General features: G+C 57.9%; 2 protein-coding genes across 5 annotated transcripts; both read right to left on the bottom strand.

Annotated features, from left to right (window-relative positions):
* Window positions 1–635: 635 nt before the first annotated feature.
* On the bottom strand, window positions 636–10660 carry CDH16 (cadherin 16). Of its 4 annotated transcripts, none has more exons than XM_027516357.1 (18): window positions 10480–10660; window positions 9459–9516; window positions 9101–9184; window positions 8375–8530; window positions 8167–8305; window positions 7653–7811; window positions 6476–6672; window positions 5759–5881; window positions 5441–5591; window positions 5008–5235; window positions 4849–4925; window positions 4587–4775; window positions 4241–4482; window positions 3546–3679; window positions 2482–2724; window positions 2232–2339; window positions 1809–1925; window positions 636–1008 (listed from the first exon to the last, which is right to left on the bottom strand). In XM_027516357.1, exons 2-18 carry the CDS (start codon window positions 9501–9503, stop codon window positions 911–913), a joined length of 2490 nt encoding a protein of 829 aa, XP_027372158.1. In that variant the 5' UTR covers window positions 9504–9516; window positions 10480–10660; the 3' UTR covers window positions 636–910. The 4 variants fall into 4 exon arrangements, with proteins under 4 accessions (XP_027372158.1, XP_027372159.1, XP_027372160.1 ...); XM_027516358.1 differs by having other exon boundaries at window positions 10484–10622; XM_027516359.1 differs by having other exon boundaries at window positions 10302–10511.
* A 2914-nt stretch (window positions 10661–13574) lies between these two features.
* On the bottom strand, window positions 13575–16794 carry RRAD (RRAD, Ras related glycolysis inhibitor and calcium channel regulator). Its single transcript, XM_027516356.1, has 5 exons — window positions 16673–16794; window positions 16071–16455; window positions 15328–15401; window positions 14999–15203; window positions 13575–14244 (listed from the first exon to the last, which is right to left on the bottom strand). Exons 2-5 carry the CDS (start codon window positions 16438–16440, stop codon window positions 13967–13969), a joined length of 927 nt encoding a protein of 308 aa, XP_027372157.1. The 5' UTR covers window positions 16441–16455; window positions 16673–16794; the 3' UTR covers window positions 13575–13966.
* Window positions 16795–17960: the final 1166 nt, after the last annotated feature.

Here is a 17960-nt window from a genome sequence, read left to right as displayed (position 1 = left end):
GAGATGGGGTCAGGGCTTAGCACCAGGCCGTGGCTTAATCTCAGGCCAGGGGGAAAGGGTTCTCACCTGGGGCAGGGGCAAGGTGAGCCACGAGGGTTCCTATTCCACCCCAGTGGTGTCCATCTGAGTAATTCTCTGACTTTTTGCAGACTCCTCATCAGCCTGAGTGTAAAACTCAAAGATGCCTTGGGGGCAGAGAGACCCATCCCCAGCCTCACCTCTCCTTTCCAGCAGCATGGGGCCCTCACCATTCCTACCCAGACCCCTCCTGAGACTTTGGGACCTCTGCCCACCCCTGCATGCAGGTGATTCACACATAGGGACGCGAGTGTAACTCACACATGAGTACAGGACATGCACTCACAAGTTGCCTTCCAAGAGCACCTGTGAGTCCATGTCACTCTCAAGGACACCCTCCTCAACCATTGCCTGGACAGTTAACCCATCCAGAGTCTGCAGCCAGTGGTCTCCAAATGCCCAGAGAAATGACCCATTTGTCTCCAGCCTCAAGATCTCACGTCTTTCCCTACACGGGACCCCAGGCTCGTTCCTCAAGCCCTGAGACCCTTTCTGTGCAGCAGGAGATGGGGAAGGGATGAAGGGGCAGATGGACTTGGATGATGCACACGCAAATGGACGCTTGGCATGGGCACATGGTCTCTGAGGACTCATGGCCAGTTCTCTGAGGCTTTATTATTGGACAGACATGAGCCGTCTGAAGTGGTTCCACGGGCACTTGAGTCAGTGTGCAGGCCCCACAGACATGTCCGGGGATGTTGCCTCCCTCCTAGGGCAAGTGAAGGGGCTTCTTGCCTTGCCTCGGCCTCGTGGATCTGGAGTGCTGGGCCGTCTCCCAGTGGATTCAGATGCAGCCAGATGCCAAGTTCCCAGCAGGGGCTGCCTGGACCATTTAAACTGCCACCTTCAGGGGCACACTGTCTACTGGCTGATCCAGGTCCTTCTTCCTCGCCAGGGTCAAGTGGGTGAAGATGAGGATGAGGAAGATGCCTGAGGAGCCAGAGAGGATAGATCACCCCTCAGAAAGGGCAGTAGGACCTGTCTATCCCTGGGGACTCCTTGCTACTGGAATTGATTTAATGAGGAAGCAGTTTCCTAGATAGCATCTCTGAGGCTGAACTGGGAATGACTCTGTGGTTCTGGTGCCTGAAGGAGCATGACTGGCTCATCCGGCCCTCACCAGGTACCCATCCCCTTGAGGCTGCCCCAGAATGCCCCAGCCTCCAAGGTCCCCTTCTCTGGGGAACAGAGAAGGGGGTGTCTGGGAGCCAGTGAGTTGTCCCCATGGACCTCTGAGAGGAAGGCACACTGTAGCAATGTCCTAGCACCAGTAAAGAAAACCAGCCAGGAAAAAAAAAAATTAGGGGGCTAAAGAAACAAAGGGGCTGGAAAGGGAGGCTTGAACTAAAGGAATTCGGCTGGAAAGAGTGAGCTCTGCCACACGTTGGCTGTGTAAACTCCGACAAGTTACTTAACCTCTCTGAGCATCAGTGACCTCACCTGGAAAAGTGGGGAAATGCCAGCATCACAAGGTTGTGGGAGGATTCAACTCAATAAACCTGTGCTTGGCTGATACACAGTTAAGGTGTAACAATGTAACAGTAAGTGCTGTTATCAGTGAGAGTGACCTGGACTATGGTAAAGAGGAGGCAAGAGCATAATGATTCTGAGAGTTGGGGGGGTTCTTCTCAGCCCTGGGGGGCACCATGGGAACAGGGGCACTGTTTATCTGGAGGCAGTGGCTCTGACCACCATTGCCCTCCCCAGCGCAGGAACCCAGCCTCCGTTACCTATTGCTATCAGGGTGCCCACGAGAATGCCCACCGCCGACAGCTTCGTGGGCATGCCCTTCATGCGGCCCACCTTGCGCATGCACTGCCCCTCCACATTGCAACGACACACGATCACTGAGGACAGGCAGAGGAAGGTCAGGGCGGTGCGGGAGGGCTCCCAGCTTCTCAGCGCCTTTAGCCCAGCCCAGCTGGCTATTACGTGTGCTTCTGTGCCTGTGTATGTGTCATGGGTGTGGGGGTGGGATGCAAGCTCCTTTGTGCATGTGGCTGCATGCCCAGACACACATGTGCAGGTGTGCACAGGTATATGCTGTCCACATGAGCCTGCAGACATGTTGCCCAGTCCCTCCCGCTACATCCCAGTGGCTCCCTCAGAAACTGCATGCCCCTGACCTTGGCCGCACCCCAGCCCGGCCTCACCTCGGACCTGAATCTGCCATATCTGGTCATTGTGGCTGACAGCTATGGGGACTACGTGTTCACGAGGCTCCACCCAATGCAGGCCCAAGGTGAGGTAGGCATGGGACCCTGTTGGGACCATAAGCAGCGATCAGAGTCACCAGGCTGCTCCCCCCAGGCCCGGCCCCACCCTCATGGTGAGAGGGTGTCCGGCTTCCGAAAGCCCCGCCCCTGCCTTGGCCGCAGCCTCCCCGCTTTCCGCGGCACACACCATTGAGAGCCCGGAGTCGCCAATCCCGCTGCACGGTGGGGTTGGGACCAAGGGCAAAGCTGAAGGGACCATGTCCACCAGCCTGGTCAGGGTCCTCCCTGGGTCCACTGACAACCACCCCATGGTCCTGGCGGGGTGTGCATAGGTGTCGGGAGGGCACGGGAGCCAGCGTCGGGGTTGGGGCAGGAAGGGCCTTCAGGAAGTGGATCACAAGGGTCGCAGAGGTGCTCAGCGTTGGTTCATCTGCAGAGGAGGCAGTATTGGTGTGGGTCGGCCCCTTGTCGGGGGTGGGGTGAATTCAGGGTCCCTGGGCTGGTCCCCTTCCCCACAGTCCATCTTCTCACCCGGCTGAGCCCCTTTCGTGCCCGTCCTTCCCCTCCACCTCCACCTCTCTATCCCAGCATTTCCACGCTAGTCTCTTCCTCACAATGCCCTTCACCCCCTTCACTATCCAAACACCTGCCAGGCCTTTCTGTGCCTTTTTGGATGGAAAGCTTGCCTCACCCCAACCCCCACCCCGGCCCCCGGAGCCAGGGCCCAACAATGCAGAAATGCCCTGACTGTACATGAGCTCACCCCTGCTGGTCTGTCTTGCATCACAGGACAGCCTAGCTCAGAGCGGAAACCTGACATCCCGCTCCTGGGCCAGCTCTTCATCCCGTCAACATGGTGTTTGGAGTCCTCCCCACCTGACCTCATCCAAGCTCACCTCCTGGCACGCCTCCCGGGGAGAACCCCTGGCCCTTATCTGCCCCCTCACCTCCCGCCCAGCCCCAAACCCTCTGCTCCCAGTTTGTGTCTAAAGCTGACACCCTAAGAGGCTCCCCCGCAACCACCCCAGGGCTGCGGTTGGGGGATTACAAGTGTCTGGCGAAGAGGATGGTGGTGGAGCAGAAGCCAGACATTCTCAGAGAAGGACACTGTACCCAGCCCCTTGTCCCTCCCTCCTGCCTGGGGCAGAGTGGATGCCAGCAAGGGCCCTGGGGAGGAGGCTTGGTCCTGCCCATCTGTCTGTCTGAGGCTCTCTCACCCTCCCAGGGGTCCCCACCATAGGCTGGCCATACCTGCATCCTGGGCCTCTATGAGCACTGTGTACATGTCCCCAGGCTGGGCGCCCTGCAGGGGCCGGGCTGTGTGCACCTCCCCGGAGATCTCCTTGATGCAGAGCCAGCCCTCGGAGTCATTGACCAGGGAGAACCTGAGGCCCAAAGAAAATGGGCAGGGAGGCAGTGACCGCATGTGGGGTCTTGCCCAGAGACCTCCAGGGGCCATGTGACATGCTCGAGTCCAACATTCCCTCTGTGACTTGAAGGCAGCAGCAGCATCCATGATCTGTCTCCAGCTTAAGGGACTTGGGGCAGGGCAGGGCTTAAACCACAGACACCGAGGCTGAGAAAGAGACCACACTAGAGCCTGTGGGGCTCTAGACTTAATTCCACTATTCCCAGGACAGCCCACAAAGGGCCAAGATGGAGCCAGAGGCCTGGGAACAGCACCCAGTGCTGCAGTCTGGGTGGGTGGCAGGAAGAGAGCCAGGTATACAGGATGGAATGAGGAGGCATCATCTGAGCTCTCAAGGGGTCCCAGCACCCCTTCTCCCTGCTACCCTGGTGCCCCCAAGAGTCACAACCTGCATATTAGCCAATGGTTTGAGGAAATTTCTAGGTTGTAAATAATGTGAGTTCCCTCTGAGGTCCGGGGGTCATCCCCAAGGAACAGAGGAGGTCCATTCTGGGTAAGGGGCTGAGCTCCTGCTCACCTGAGGGGACTGCTCAGGGGATCTGAGGGCTGGACAGTCAGCAGGAGGGAGCCGGCAGGGGTGCTGATGGGCACGCTGGCCTCATAGCTCTCCCGGTCCAGCTGAGGAGGCGGCACCACCCTTTCCACCAGCACAGTCACAGTGGCTGTGGCTCCTGGGCCTGGGCCTGGCCCCACCAGCTCTTCCACGTTCCGCACCACCACCACCAACTTGTGGCTCGGAGCTGCCTCATAGCTGAGGTTCTGGAACCAGAGGGACCTGGGTCACTGTGTGGGCCAAGGCATGGCGCCCTCATGCATGAATGTGTGCGTGTATATGCACCCCTTCTCCAGCCTTAGCCCCTTACCTTGAGGAGTCGCAGCTGGACATGAGCGGAGTCTGGCTCCCAGTCCAGGCTGAAGGTCCCCTCTTCATCCCCTGCCTCGATGGCAAAGTCCATGAGGCGGAAGGCAGGCTCGAGGTCGGCATCAGTGGCCGTGAGTGTGGTCACCAGAGTCCCAGGCTCTGCATCCTCAGGGAGACTCACGGGCTCAATCTGGAGAGATGGCGAGGGACCATGAGCCCACCATTACTGCCTTCTGAAGGGGTCCTTCCCTGTGCCCGCTTACCTGGGAAGTGGTGAACTCAGGGGCATGGTCATTGATGTCCGTGATGGTGACTGGTATTTCACAGGTGCTGCTGAGGCCTGAGACAGAGGAGGGCATGTTGGGGAGGCCAGGGTGGGAGCCGAGGGGTCAGGGAACCCCGGTCACCACTGGGGCACTTACCACCATCTGTTCCTCCTAGGTCCATGGCCAGCACCTGAAGCAGGATGTTCTGGCCAGCTTGGAGCTGGGCAGCCCCCAGGGTCACGCTGCCCGAGGTGGAGTCCAGCTCGAAGGCTCTCAGTTCTGCCGGCTCCTCAGGCTCAGGGCTCAGTAGCTGATACACAACATGGGAATTGGGGGAACTGGGGGCATCTGCGTCCTCTGCCGAAATCTTAGCCACCTTGGTGCCTGCGAAGATGACACCCACTTGGCTGGGACCACAGCCAAGCCTGGAGGCCTTACCCCCTACTCTTCTTTGTGTATGTGTGTGGGTTGGGTCAGACGTTGACATAGGGGCCTGGGGCTGGCTGGCGCCATAGCACAGGAGAGTCACATGGCATAGTTCACAGGGACTTTACCACTACCCAACCCCCTAACAGGGCCCATAGCCCACCTGGGGGGCTGAGCTCCGGGATGCTGACTGAGGGGCCTCGTGGGGGGCAGATGGGAGCATTGTCATTCTCATCTGTCACCACCACCTGCAGCTCCAGTGGTGCTGCGTAGTCCTCGCTGTGGGTGTTCTGAGCCCGCACCTGGAGCAGGTACTGTAGTGGGCAGTGGGAGGGCTCCAGGTGAAGACCAGGGTCTTCTCTTCTGGTGGGCCGCTCCAGTTCTTCTGCCTCAGTGCCTGTGGAGGGTGTGACACCCCCAGAAGCCCCCTGACCAGGGACCAAACACCCCTCAGCCTGTCCTGGCTCCCCCTTCATCTCACCTCAGCCTGGGCTTCTCGGTCCAGCTCCTGGGTCACATAGAGTTTCCCCTCTGTGTCCACATCAAAGGGTCCCTGGGGCTGGCTCTCCAGGTGATAATGTACATCCCCCCCATTCCAGTGGACCTGGGAGGGGGGCACAGAATGAGGGTCCCCAGGATGAGGGGCAGGAATAGCCCATGTTATCCCTTATGTTCCAGCTGCTCACGGTTTAGGGAGCCTGCGCCCCAACTGCCACGTGACTCCAGGCAAGCGACTGTCCTTTCGGGAGTCCAGGTAGGGTCCTTTTGTTCAGGGCGGTTGTTGTGGCAACTCTGTGGTGGCCTTGCCCTGGTTCAAGCCTGGATTCTGCCCAAAGTGTCTGAATGACCAGATTGTTTTATTCTCTGCCCTCTGGGACTGAGCCTGACCCCAGGGCATTCCTCGAGGAGGCCTGAGACATTCCTGGCCTAGGTGACAATCCCCATGGCAGCAAGGAGGTAGCAGCTGTTCTGTGAGGAAGCCTGGGGTGAGGTCAGAGCATAGAGCTCAGGGCCTGGTCCTTTAAACACTCATTGCATCATGGAAGCTGATGGGGACGGAGGAGGGGGGAGCATAGTTAGAGGTGGAGCAGGAGTCAAGGTCAAGTTGGGCCCCAGATCCAAACCCCAATCTCCACAAGACTCAGGCCCAGCTGCACCATCCATGGAGTTATTTCAGCTGTAACAGCTATTTACTCACCTGGGCAATGTGGTGTGGGTATGGGACTTGGAGATTCTCTGCCAGGTGGACAGGATCTAGGGGCACCCAGGTGTTCTCCACTATAGAGACATCTATGGTGGCTGTGGCCTGGTGGCCTGAGGCCTGGTCACCCATGTCCTTGACCTGTACCAACAGCTGGTAGTACCCCTCCAGAGCCTTTTCTAGGCTGGTGCTCCCTAGAAGGGGAAGGCAGTCAGCTGGTCAGGGGGCCAGGGCATCCTTCTCAGCAAGGAACCAAACAAAGCCAGGTACATGGCAGGTGTTCAGAATATTCTCTTGGCCAAGGGAGCCTGTAGCACCATTGTGAGCACCTAACCTGGACTTGACAGTTTACAGAATCACTTGCACATCTGTCCACACAATGAATGGTTGATGTACTGCATTCGTGGATGGCCAGGATGAGGGGGTACATGGGTGGATATGTAGATGAATGAATGACTGGTTGGATAAATGGACAGTTGACTAGATGGATGGATGGAGGCTTGGGAGGGTAGATAGATGGGGATTTGGACCTGTGGATGGATGGTTGGGTAGATGGACTATATATGTGGGTGGGTGGTAGATGGGTGTATGAGCGAGTTGTATGATTGGCTTCTTTTTCTCTTCCCAATTTGTTTCTTTGGTCTGAACTCCCAGGTTCGGGTCTCTCTTGCCATCCGTCCCAAGGTCTCTCAGCAGTGTTCTGGCCCACAGCCCCTCAGGTCTCTCCTACCCTTGCCTCTTAGGCCCAGGTTTGTAAATGTAGGGTTGAGGCACTTCCAGTCATGTGCATGCTTAGTTGCTCAGTTGTGTCCAACTCTTTGCGACCCCATGGACTGTAGCCCACCAGACTCCTCTGTCTGTGAGATTCTCCAGGCAAGAGTATTGGAGTGAGTTGCAATTCCCTCCTCCAGGGGATCTTCCCAACCCAGGGATCAAACCTGGTCCTCCTGCATTGCAGGTGGATTCTTTACCACTGAACCACCAGGGAAACCCTGCTTCCAGGCACACCATTTCTTAACTCTCCGTGCATGGTCCTGGCTCCACACATGATTTTGCCTTGCTACCCTCTCCAGCTGCAATACTCTTTTATCTCTTGAGCTGCAAACCCATCCTACAGCTCAGATGAAACCCAGCTTTCCCTGTCCCTCCCTTTTCACATTGAGCTCAGGCTCACCCTCAGGGCTCAGAGCCAGAGCGCCCAGCCGAGGCTCCAGCTGGAACATATCTGAAGCAGGCTGGGCTGGGGCCTGGTTCAGGATGTGGAACCGAAGATCCGAGTTGGTTGTGCCTGGCTCATCCCCATCGGAAGCCTCCAGGAAGAAGAAGGGGACACCTGGGAGTATGGAGAGAGTTTACCATTAGGGCCAAAGGCGTAGGGAGAGCCTCCCACGCTTCACCTATCTCTCCCTGGTTCTTCCTTCCATACCCATCATCATATCAGGACTCTGAAGGTGCGCCATGACTCTTCACCCCACTGCACAGATGAGTAAACTGAGGCCTAGAGTAGATGGAACTCACCTGTGGACCTTCAGTTGGGTGGGGGGTGCAGATGAGACAGAAATGGGAGGGGAGCAGTTTGGACCCTGTTGCCCTGTCCCTATGCCATCTCTCTGGCCATCTGTTTCCTCTCTGTTCTCCCATTGGTGCCCACCTGACCTTGCTGTGAGTTCACTGCTTTGGGCACTCACCCGGCCTAGTACCCCGGCTCAGATGAACTTTGTAGGTGGCCTGAGAGAAGTGGGGCACCTGGTCATTCTCATCCTTCACACGCACACGCACAGGCTGCGGGCCCCACAGGACACGTCTGTTCTCGGTCTCCAGGGTGACCTGACAAGAAGGAGTGGTCAGAGCCCCGCCCTCCCCAGGCGACTTCCCCCTCCCCCGGCCCAGCCGTACCTGTAGCTGGTATTCTGCCTGTTCCTCCCGGTCCAGGGCCCTGGTCACCAGCAGGAAGCCAGATTCTGGGTCCACAGCAAAGAGGCCCTCCCCTGCCACTCCTGCATCTCCTGACACCACAATCTGGCCCTCAGTCTCCTCACGGGGCAACAGCAGCTGGTGGGGGAAGAACAGAGGTGAAGGGAGCTGGGGGCGAGTCTGGGGGATGCCCCTTCCACCCAATAGCCCCGTTTTTTAATATGGGGAAACTGAGGCTCAGAGAGGGCTTGTGCTTGCCTGAGGTCACAAAGCCAAGTAAGGAACAGGATGGACATTCAAAGCCAAAGCTCTTCCGCCTGTGTTGGGTGCTCCCTTGTACTCTCTGCCTTACTTCCTGAAGCTTGAAACCCCTCCTCCATCACTTCATCCTTTAATTAACTAATTAATTATTATGTTTTAAAATTTGGGGGCCATGCCGTGCAGCCTCTGGGATTTTTAGCTCCTTGATCAGGGATTGAACCTGGGGCCCCGGCAGTGACAGCACTGGTCCTAACTACTGGACCGCCAGAGAAGTCCCCCTCCTTCCATTTAAAGCTCTACTTTCTTCTGAGATGAAAATCTTACTAGCCATTCACACTATACCACATATTCTCTAGAAAGCCAGAGCAGTGAAGAGAAAGGGAGGCTGGAGGTAGAGGAAGCAGGACCTGGGGGAGGGCAGCCTACCCAGTCAGCTCTCAGACTCACCTTCGTCAAGTACAAAGGGAAATTTCCACCATAGTTTTCCGGGACTTCGACATACAGCTCTGCAGGCTGGGCTCTAGGGAGAGCCTGTGGAGGGATTCTCAACACGTCACCAAACTGTACCTTCCTCCCATGGGTGCTACGACCCAACAAAGAAGGGGAATTTCTACCCCTTCCCTGGGCCTGGTCATACGTTATCCCTCCGCCCCTGGCCTTTGACCTCCTAACCCCATGACAGGCCTAGAGCCACATCCCCCAGACACTACCATCCATAGTCAGTGCAACTGGTCCAGATGGAGTAGGGGGTGAAAGTGCAACCCCCAAGGCCAGGATCTGAGGGCAAGGAGAGGGCCTGACTCACCTGGGGGACTAAGAAGCAAAGTAGCCAGAGCCAGGCAGCGACCATGGTCAGGATGGGCCTGTAAGGATCCAGCCCAGGTTGGTGCACAGAGGGTCCCTCCCATAACCCTCCCTCTAGAAAGTGTTCCTCACCCATTCCCACTGAGTCCCAGGCCACAGCTTCCCCAGGCCCCATGGGGTACAATGGCCCCTCCTCCTTCAGCTGGACTAGGGGGCAGGCAGTCAGGCCGCCTGTGCCCTGTTTTGTGCTGCCCCAGCAGTTCTCAGAGCAGCCCCTCCCCCACCACTTGGACGATGCCCACCCTGCTCCCACCCCCTCCCTCCCCGGCCTGAGCCTACTGCACACACATAGCCTGGCTTCACAACCGACTGGCCTCCTCTTCCTCTGCTTTGAGGGGCCTGTGGCTCCCCATTGCCTGCAGCGCAGTGTCTGGCTCCTTGGCCAGGCCCACCAAGACCGCCAGGCCCAGCTGCACTGCATCTCTTGGTTCTTGTGCCCACAAGGATCTCCACAGGGAGCTTCACCTCCAGACTTCTGTCTCCTTCCCACCATAGCCTCCCCAGCTCGCGGATCCCAAAGTACTCATTTCCCAGCAGTCTCCCTGAATCACCAAGGTTTGAAGCTAAAAAGACCCTGATGACACTGAGGGCCACCTCCTGTGGTCGCCTCACATTGTAGGCAAGGCCTGAAGGGCAAGAGCTGACCAAGGTCACAGAGGATTTGACCACAGGAGAATTCTTCCTGAAACAGAGGACTCAGGGTTCAGGGTTTCCAAGACTGTTCTAACTCCCACTGTTATCCTGCAGACATGGAGCCCTCACAGGACAGGACCCCTGCCCTCACCTCAGTGTTTTCCAGCACTCAGCACAGTGCTGGGCGTGCAGAGCGCAGACAGCCACACCAATCACTCCCGGGAAGTTTTCCCTGGACGACAAGGCATGTTTCTCCCTCCCCTGCCACCAACCCCTGCCTCAGCCCTGCCACCAACCCAGGTCCCAGGTCCCAGCTCCCAGGCCCTCACCCACTGATGCCCGAGGCTGGCTTCCCTTGGTCCAGCTGCCAGGTGAGAGGAGTCTTTCTACAGGAGTGCTGGCCAGGCCAAACTGGGTGGAACAGGGCAGGGCGGACACTTGAGCAGGTAGGCGGGCCAGCCACGCTTGCTCAGGAGTGGAAAACACCCCTGGGTCCACAGCAGCAGGCCTGACCCTGCCCAGCCCCTCAAGTTACTCATTGACTTTGAAAAGTTGGAGGCTGCTCGGCATCCATGACCGCCAACCCCAGGAGGTGGGGAGATCTTCGACCTGGTACTTGTCCCACCCCTACACAGCTCAGTGGATACTTCTCGGCCCCCTGGATTTGGACATGACCCTTTTCCCATGGCTCCAGACTTGCTCCCACTTCTCCCCCTTATGCACCAGTGTCTGCAGCCCCGCCTTGGTCCACGCTGTTCCTTTTTCCTGGAATGCCCTTCTCACTCCTTCATCTGTCTGCTGATCACCTGCTCAGGCTTCAGCGCTCAGCTCAAATAGTCCCTGCTCCCAGGAAAGCTTCCCTGGGCTCCCAGGTTTGTTTGGGGCTCTCCCATGCTGATACTTCACCCCTACCCATGCCCCTATGCCATAGAGATCGTGCTATCTCTATCAACACGAGGAGGGCACCAGCTTGTTATTAGCTTTCTCTTCCATCAGACTCGGAGGCCCTCTGGGGCGAGACTCAGGGACCCAGTAATTAATGACCTGGTCCTTGCCTGGCCCTGGCAGCTCCCAACTGACTTGTGGAACTAAGATAAGGAGCTGGAGGTGCCATGTGCAGGATAGGGGAGTGGTGCATGACCTGACCCAGATATTCGGAGCTCCAGACCACCCACCAGTGTGACCAGTGGGCAGGCGTAGGAGGACAGCAGCCCATGAGAACCCCTGAAGCTCCCTAGGTGCTCACACTAGCCCCTGGACACAGACAGGGCTGGGACAATGGACCGCCTCGTGCCTTTGAGAGGAGAGAGGAGTTTGAGCCAGTTCAGGTGACCTTGAGGGAGTTGCAGGGCTGACGGGAGGCCCTTCCCCCACTGGTGTAGCCTAGAAGCTCCTGGGGCCTGAGTGTGTGGAGTGGTGGGAAGAGGGTGGGAAAGGTCAGGGATCTTGGTCTCCGATCTCTCCTGTGGTTTCCCTGGAGTCCTTCCCATTGCATATCTGGTTAATTTCTCTTAGGCTAGAAGGCTGGATCAGGACCCTCAGCTGACCCCAACTTTGTCCATCACAAGCTGAGTTCCTGCCTCCAGGTCACTTGGGCACCCCAGCCTGGAGCAGTGCAGCGTGGGAATGTTGAAAGGGTCTCACGTGTATTAAGACCACATGAGAGGGGTCTCCAGCTATGTGCCTGGCACTACTGTAAGCAGATACCATCATTATTCCACCCATTCCATTCTGAAAAGGGCACCGTGCCCATGTCACACACTGGAGCACAGAGAAGTCGAATGACTTGCCCAGGGTCACACAGCCAGTAAGTGACAGAGCTCAGGAGGTCTGGAATCTTCTTCAGGTCTCAGCACCTTCACCTGTTCTGAGAAAACCACGCCCGCCTTTGCCTTGGTGAAGTACACTGAGACTGGGAGTGGGACTGCAGCTTTGAGCTGCCCTGGGGGGCATATGGGTTAGTCACGGGGATCACACACCTGAGGAACGGCTTTCAAACCTCCACCTGCTATTGAACAACCGCAGAGTTCTAACCAAGTTCTGAGGGCTCCCAGGAGCCCTGAAAAAATTGACTAATATATAAATATCTGGATCCCAGCCTGGAACCTTCTCAGAAACCGTCCCCAGCCTTGCCCCTGCCTGCCTCTGGGCTCCCAGTCCCCACTCAGCCACTTCTGCCCATGGGGCCCCAGGTAAGTACTTTGTCCCCCATCTGCCATTGTTGAATGGGAATACTCACTCCTGAAACCACAATGGTAAATCCAAGCAGGCACCTGTGCCCAGAAGTCTCCCCTTCCCAGGTGTGGGCGGTGGGGAGATACACACCTCCAGCTATCAGCAAAGATGTACACATTTATACAAGAATGCAAGGCCTCTCATTCCAGGCAAGGAGGGCCCCAGGGACCTGCTCCTATATTAGGCAATGCCGAGCATGGAATCCTCTGGCGTGGCCACGCAGTGGGGAGAAGAATGGCCCTCCCTGTCCCCTCACCACTTCCTGCCTAGCAACCCAGCCTCCGCCAGGAGGTGGGGAGCCACACGGAGTCAAGTCCACCTGAGTGTGCCTTCCTTGTGCATGTGTGTGTGCTGTCACTTCAGTCGTGTTCAACCTTTGTGACCCGGTAAACTGTAGCCCGCCAGGCTCCTCTGTTCATGGGATTCTCCAGGCAAGAATACTGGAGTGGGTTGCCATGCTCTCCTCCAGGGGATCTTCCCCACCCAGGAATCATTTGGCATCAAACTGGCATCTCCTGTAGCTCCTGCATTGCAGGCAGATTCATTACCACTGAGCCACTGGGGAGGCCCTGTGCCTTCCTCACCCCAGCCTTAACAAACCAGCTGCTTCCTTCTCCAGCCAGGGAGTCTCGGAAGTCTTCCACAGTCACACCACCTTAGCAGCTTTCCAGCCCCTCAAGAGGGAGCAGGCCAGAGACAACCACCCAGGAAACAGACCCAGGAATCTTGTTTGGCCATGACACCCGGGGGCAGAACGTGGTCTCTTGGGCAGCCTCAATTTCCTTTACGTACAGTATGTGTTAGTCGCTCAGTAATGTCTGAATCTTTGCAACCCCATGGACTGTAGCCCTCCAGGCTCCTCTGTCCACAGGATTCTCCAGGCAAGGATACTGGTGTGGATTTGCAGTGATTGAACCCTTGATCAGCTGGGCAATGCCAGGCCCCAGTACAGAAGAATCTGAATAACAGGTTGGGTGAGATTCATGTCTCTTCCTGCTGCTTGGACCCCCACCCCCAACCCTGTTACCCCTGCAACCAGACCACAATCCACACCTGCCCCTTGGACGCAGCTGGGCACAAACATTAGAATAGTTAAGGCCACAGACTGGGGTAGGGCAGTGAGCCCCCTTCCTCAACTTAAGGAAACTTTCCTGTTCCTACAGCCCCCAGAATCAAAGGAAACACAAAGTTGCCAGCCCTGGCCTATCGGGAAATAGTCTTTATTACAAAAATCTGCATGTAAACAAATAGGCACTGCACTGAACAGCCTCCCTCCAGGGCATGCACACCAGGGTGTAGGGAAAGGCAGAGTCCTCTCCCCATTCACAGGCCTGTCCCCAAGGGCTGGCTGGGGTCAGCCTGCTGCTTGGGATGCACACGGGCCGGCACAGGCATCTTGGTGGGCCCAGCCCTCAACGGCCACTGGGAGCCGCCTCCCTGGGCAGCACTGTCTGTCTGTCCATGACCGTGAGCTGGGGGACGCCCAGAGTCTGAGCCAGCTCTGAGGCACCTTGGGCGGTTGGCTGGGCCAGCCCACCAATCAGCCCATCTGTCTGCACAATACAGCAAGTGCCCCAGGGTCTAGAGCACCGATAGGTCATGGCAGGACTTGGACTTGGCACGCATGGCCATCTTGCGGCTGTTTCGAGCGACGATGCGGCCCAGGAAGCGCTTCGCCTTCTTGCCCAGGCTCTCTCGCCGCCGGGTACCCGCTTGCCGACGCGCGTTGGCCTCTTTGCTGTCCCTGCGCAGGCGTATCTGACGCACGACACCCTCGAACAGTGCCTGGACGTTGTGGTGCAGTGCAGCCGACGTCTCGATGAACTTGCAGTCAAAGACAACGGCACAGGCCCGGCCCTCTGGTGTGTGTGGCGGGGGTGGGAGACAGGCACACATCAGTAAGCAAAAGGTGAGTGGGTGAGAAGCCCACTCCAACCCTGGCCACACCTTGGCAGCTATCCGTGGGGAAGGGGAAGGGAGTCCTGGATCCTCCCCAGGAACATGATGAACCCCGGCTCGTGTAGGGAGGGGCCCAGGCATCACTGGGTCACCCAGCTGCAGAGCTTGCCCATGTTTAAGGAGCTCACAGAGGCCCACAAAAGGAGATTCATTTATTGAAATAATTCGAAGTTTGATATTTAAACGGTAGTGCTGGGGGGGAGGACATCATCAAGTCACTGCTGGTTCTTCTGTGGGGTTCAGGTCTGAGGGTCACAGAGGATGCTGAGCCCAATGTTGGGGGAGGGGTTCTCCCCAGGGGCAAGACTATGCAGAGACTGGACTGGGCCTGGAATCCAGGCTCTGGCCTCCTGGCCTGAGTCCCTGAACTCTCCTCACCCCTCATCAGCCAGGCCAGGGACAAAGAGGACAGAAAAGGAGGGCTCTGAGTTGGTCCAGCAGCTTTTACCTCCTCTAGTGCATCTGGTCCCTTCCCCAGGACTCAGGACTTGGGAGACCTGTGGGAGGGCAGAAGCTCTCCCCCTGCCTCCCTGAGTTTTCTTCCTGGACATTTTTAGCCACTGATGATCCCCAGGGACTCGAGCTGAGTCAAGACTGAGTGGACCACAGTGCAGCCAGGATCTCCCTCCCTTTCCAACCCAGCTCCCTGCTCACCGTCCAAGGAGACCTCGCGAGAGCGCACCAGGTCGCTTTTGTTGCCCACTAGGATGATGGGCACGTCATCTGTCTGCCGCGCCCGCCGCAGCTGAACCCGCAGCTCTGAGGCCTTCTCAAAGCTTCCCTTGTCGGTCACTGAGTACACAATGACATATGCATCTCCCATGGCTAGGCAGTGGCCAGGTAGCCAGCGACCCCCATCCTAGGGGACACAGACACATATTTACCCAATAGTCCTCACACCCCAGCTACAATGCTGTCATTCCCAGCAGGTCCCTACCCCAGCTCACCCCTCACCCAGCCCTGGGTCTCAGCCTACATCCTACCTGCTCCCAAATGTCATAGACCATGAGTGACGCCTCTTCTCCGTCCACCATGATGGAGCGGTCATATGTGTGCCCTGGGCAGGAGACCAGTAGTCAGGTTACTTGCTGGCAGCCACAAGCCCCCCCTCCTCCAATACATCAGGCGTCTTATTCTGGCCACACCCTTCAACTCCTCCCCAAAGCCCCCCAACCTTCTCCTCCAATGATGGATGCTATATAGTAACGGAAATGACAGGGCTGAGAAATGGGGGGCGGGTGAAGGGCGTGATATGCCGGGGCCCCCACCTAGCTACCCCTTCCCCAAGCTAGCAATGTCCTGGGTGGCCATTCCTGGGCTCCCTGCCCTTCTGTTGCCTGAGACCCAGGATAGTTTTATCACAGTGGCCTGAGTTAGAACAGACATGCCCTGGGGATCTTGGTTACCTAGGACTCCTCTCCTAGACTCTCCCTCTGGCTGTGTTCTCGCCGGTCCTGGCAGGGAGGGCTATCCTGTCCTCACACTACAGAACAATTAAACATATGCCCTGGGTCTTCTACTCCAAGCATTTCTTTCCCTACTAAAGGCTAGGGTACCTTCCCCCTTAGTTTCCCCATCTGTGAAAGGGGGAGGTAGACGCGATTCTCAAAGCACCTTCAGAATTCCGTTGGTATTTGCTGCTTTTAACCCTGATCCCCAGTCCTGCAGCCCCTAGTCCTAACCCTGTGTTCGCCCCTCCCTCGAACAGTCCCTCCCAGTCCCTCACCTGCGGCTTCCGCTTCAGGCCCGTCCTCTACACCTCCGAAGATGCGCGCCAGAGCGCTCTTGCCCACGCCAGGCGCCCCCAGCAGCAGCACCTTGTAAACGCTCTCGTCTGAATCGCTTCCTCCCGAGCTGAGCGAGTCGGAGGAGCCCTCGGGCCAGTCCAGCCTCGGACCCTGGGCCCCTGTCCCGGCTTCGGCCGTTGTCAGAGCGCCCGGAGACAGCGCCGCCTGCAGGTCGCGCTCGTCCACCGGCATGCTCCGGCGGTGCAGCGGGAGCGCGGGGCCCCAAGGTGTGCTGCCCCGACGGCGATCGCGTTCCCGGCCCCCGCCGCGGTTCCCGCCGGCTCCGCTGCCGCCGCCGTTCAGAGTCATCGCGTCGGACGCCGTCTGGGGAACGGGAATCCGGGTGGCCGCGTAAGCCGCGGTGGACATGGAGTAGGAGGCTGGACCCGGGACACGCCTGCCTGACCACGGGTCCGGAAAGATGCTCGGGGTGTAGGACCTGCCGCGGAAGGTCTTTGCGCCCTGACAAGTGACCCACCCTCCTGGCTCGTCCATCCCAGACGGTGAGACCACCCCAACCCCGTTCTGCCAGGACACTCACCCACTCAGACACGGTGAGGACTAGGTAGGTACCAGGCTCGGATACAGTCCACCCGTAGACCTAGGCGCGAACACTGGACCAGTCGCAGCCACCGCCTTCTCAGTCCGTACTGGGCTCAGGCTCCAGAGTCGCCTATTTAAGCCTCTGCCCGCCCCCGCCCCCACCCCCACCCCCGCGCTCGCCCCCGTCTGCGCGATGCGGGGGCTGACGTGTCGGTCTACCTCCCCCGAGGGGAATCCCCCACCCTCCTCCTAGGACCTCACACCCATCCAGCCCTGCCTCACTCTCTAGGGCGGGGCAGGGACAGACCCCGCAGACAAAAGCCCGGTCTGAATGTGTGTGTGAGAGACAATTGGGGGTGGGTGGAGGGCAGGTAAGGAAGAAGAAGGAGAGGGCGTATGTGAATGGTACGAGGAGGAGGGGGACAGAGGTGGAGAGTGCCATCACGGATGGGGCGGGGTGGAGGGGGGGTGCGGGGGTGGGGGGGACAAGGCGGGAAGAAGCCCTATCAGCCCAGTGGGCCAAGTCCCCACTAGGGCTGACTTAGGTCTGGCCCTTTAAAAGTGGTTTCTCGCTTCCCTCTCTCCCAGTCCTGGCCTGTTGCCCAAGCAAGCAGACCAGTTACAGGTCCACGGACTTCACCCTTCACTGCCCATGACACCCATTTGTTTTGGGGCCCTAAATCCAAGCTTCTAACCTCAACCCCAGGTCCTACCCACTCTGATTCCTGCCTTTGGGAGTTGACGATTCTACCTGATGAGCCTGCCCTTTGAGATGAGGGTTAGTGACACCTGAGCCCCCAAAGGGGCCCTCAGAGGCCTGTGGGGAAGGGGTGGAGAAGGGAGGCCCTCTGGCAGTGTGGTGCAGGTAGAGGTGCAAGTTTGAATCTTGAAGAGGGAATGTGGGCCCAGAGAAGGAAAAGGATGGACTCAGCACCACCTCCCCCTCAGCACCCTCCAGGCAGCTGCCAGCAACTCTGCTAAAAATACCTGGTCATTCGGCTCCTGGCCTGGAGGTTGCCCAAAGTTAGGGAAATCCTGGCAGGCAGGTGTCAGAGACCAGCAGGAGCGGATAGGGGTGGGACTAGACTGGATCAGGTCTGGTTCCAGTCAGAGTCTTCAATGTCTTCTTCCTTCCCTTTAGTCTCAGACTGGGCCTATAATTCAAGGCACACTCGGGGTCTGGAGGTTCATAGTCATAGAGCATGGATGGGATCGGGCTTCCCAGGTAGCTCAGTGGTAAAGAATCCACCTACAATTCAGGAGACCAGGTTCAATCCCTAAGTTGG

This window comes from Bos indicus x Bos taurus, chromosome 18 (assembly GCF_003369695.1).
Source record: "Bos indicus x Bos taurus breed Angus x Brahman F1 hybrid chromosome 18, Bos_hybrid_MaternalHap_v2.0, whole genome shotgun sequence".
Classification (NCBI taxonomy): Eukaryota; Metazoa; Chordata; class Mammalia; order Artiodactyla; family Bovidae; genus Bos; species Bos indicus x Bos taurus.
Note: the sequence above shows the minus strand (reverse complement) of the source record. Positions and strands in the feature narration are given on the sequence as shown.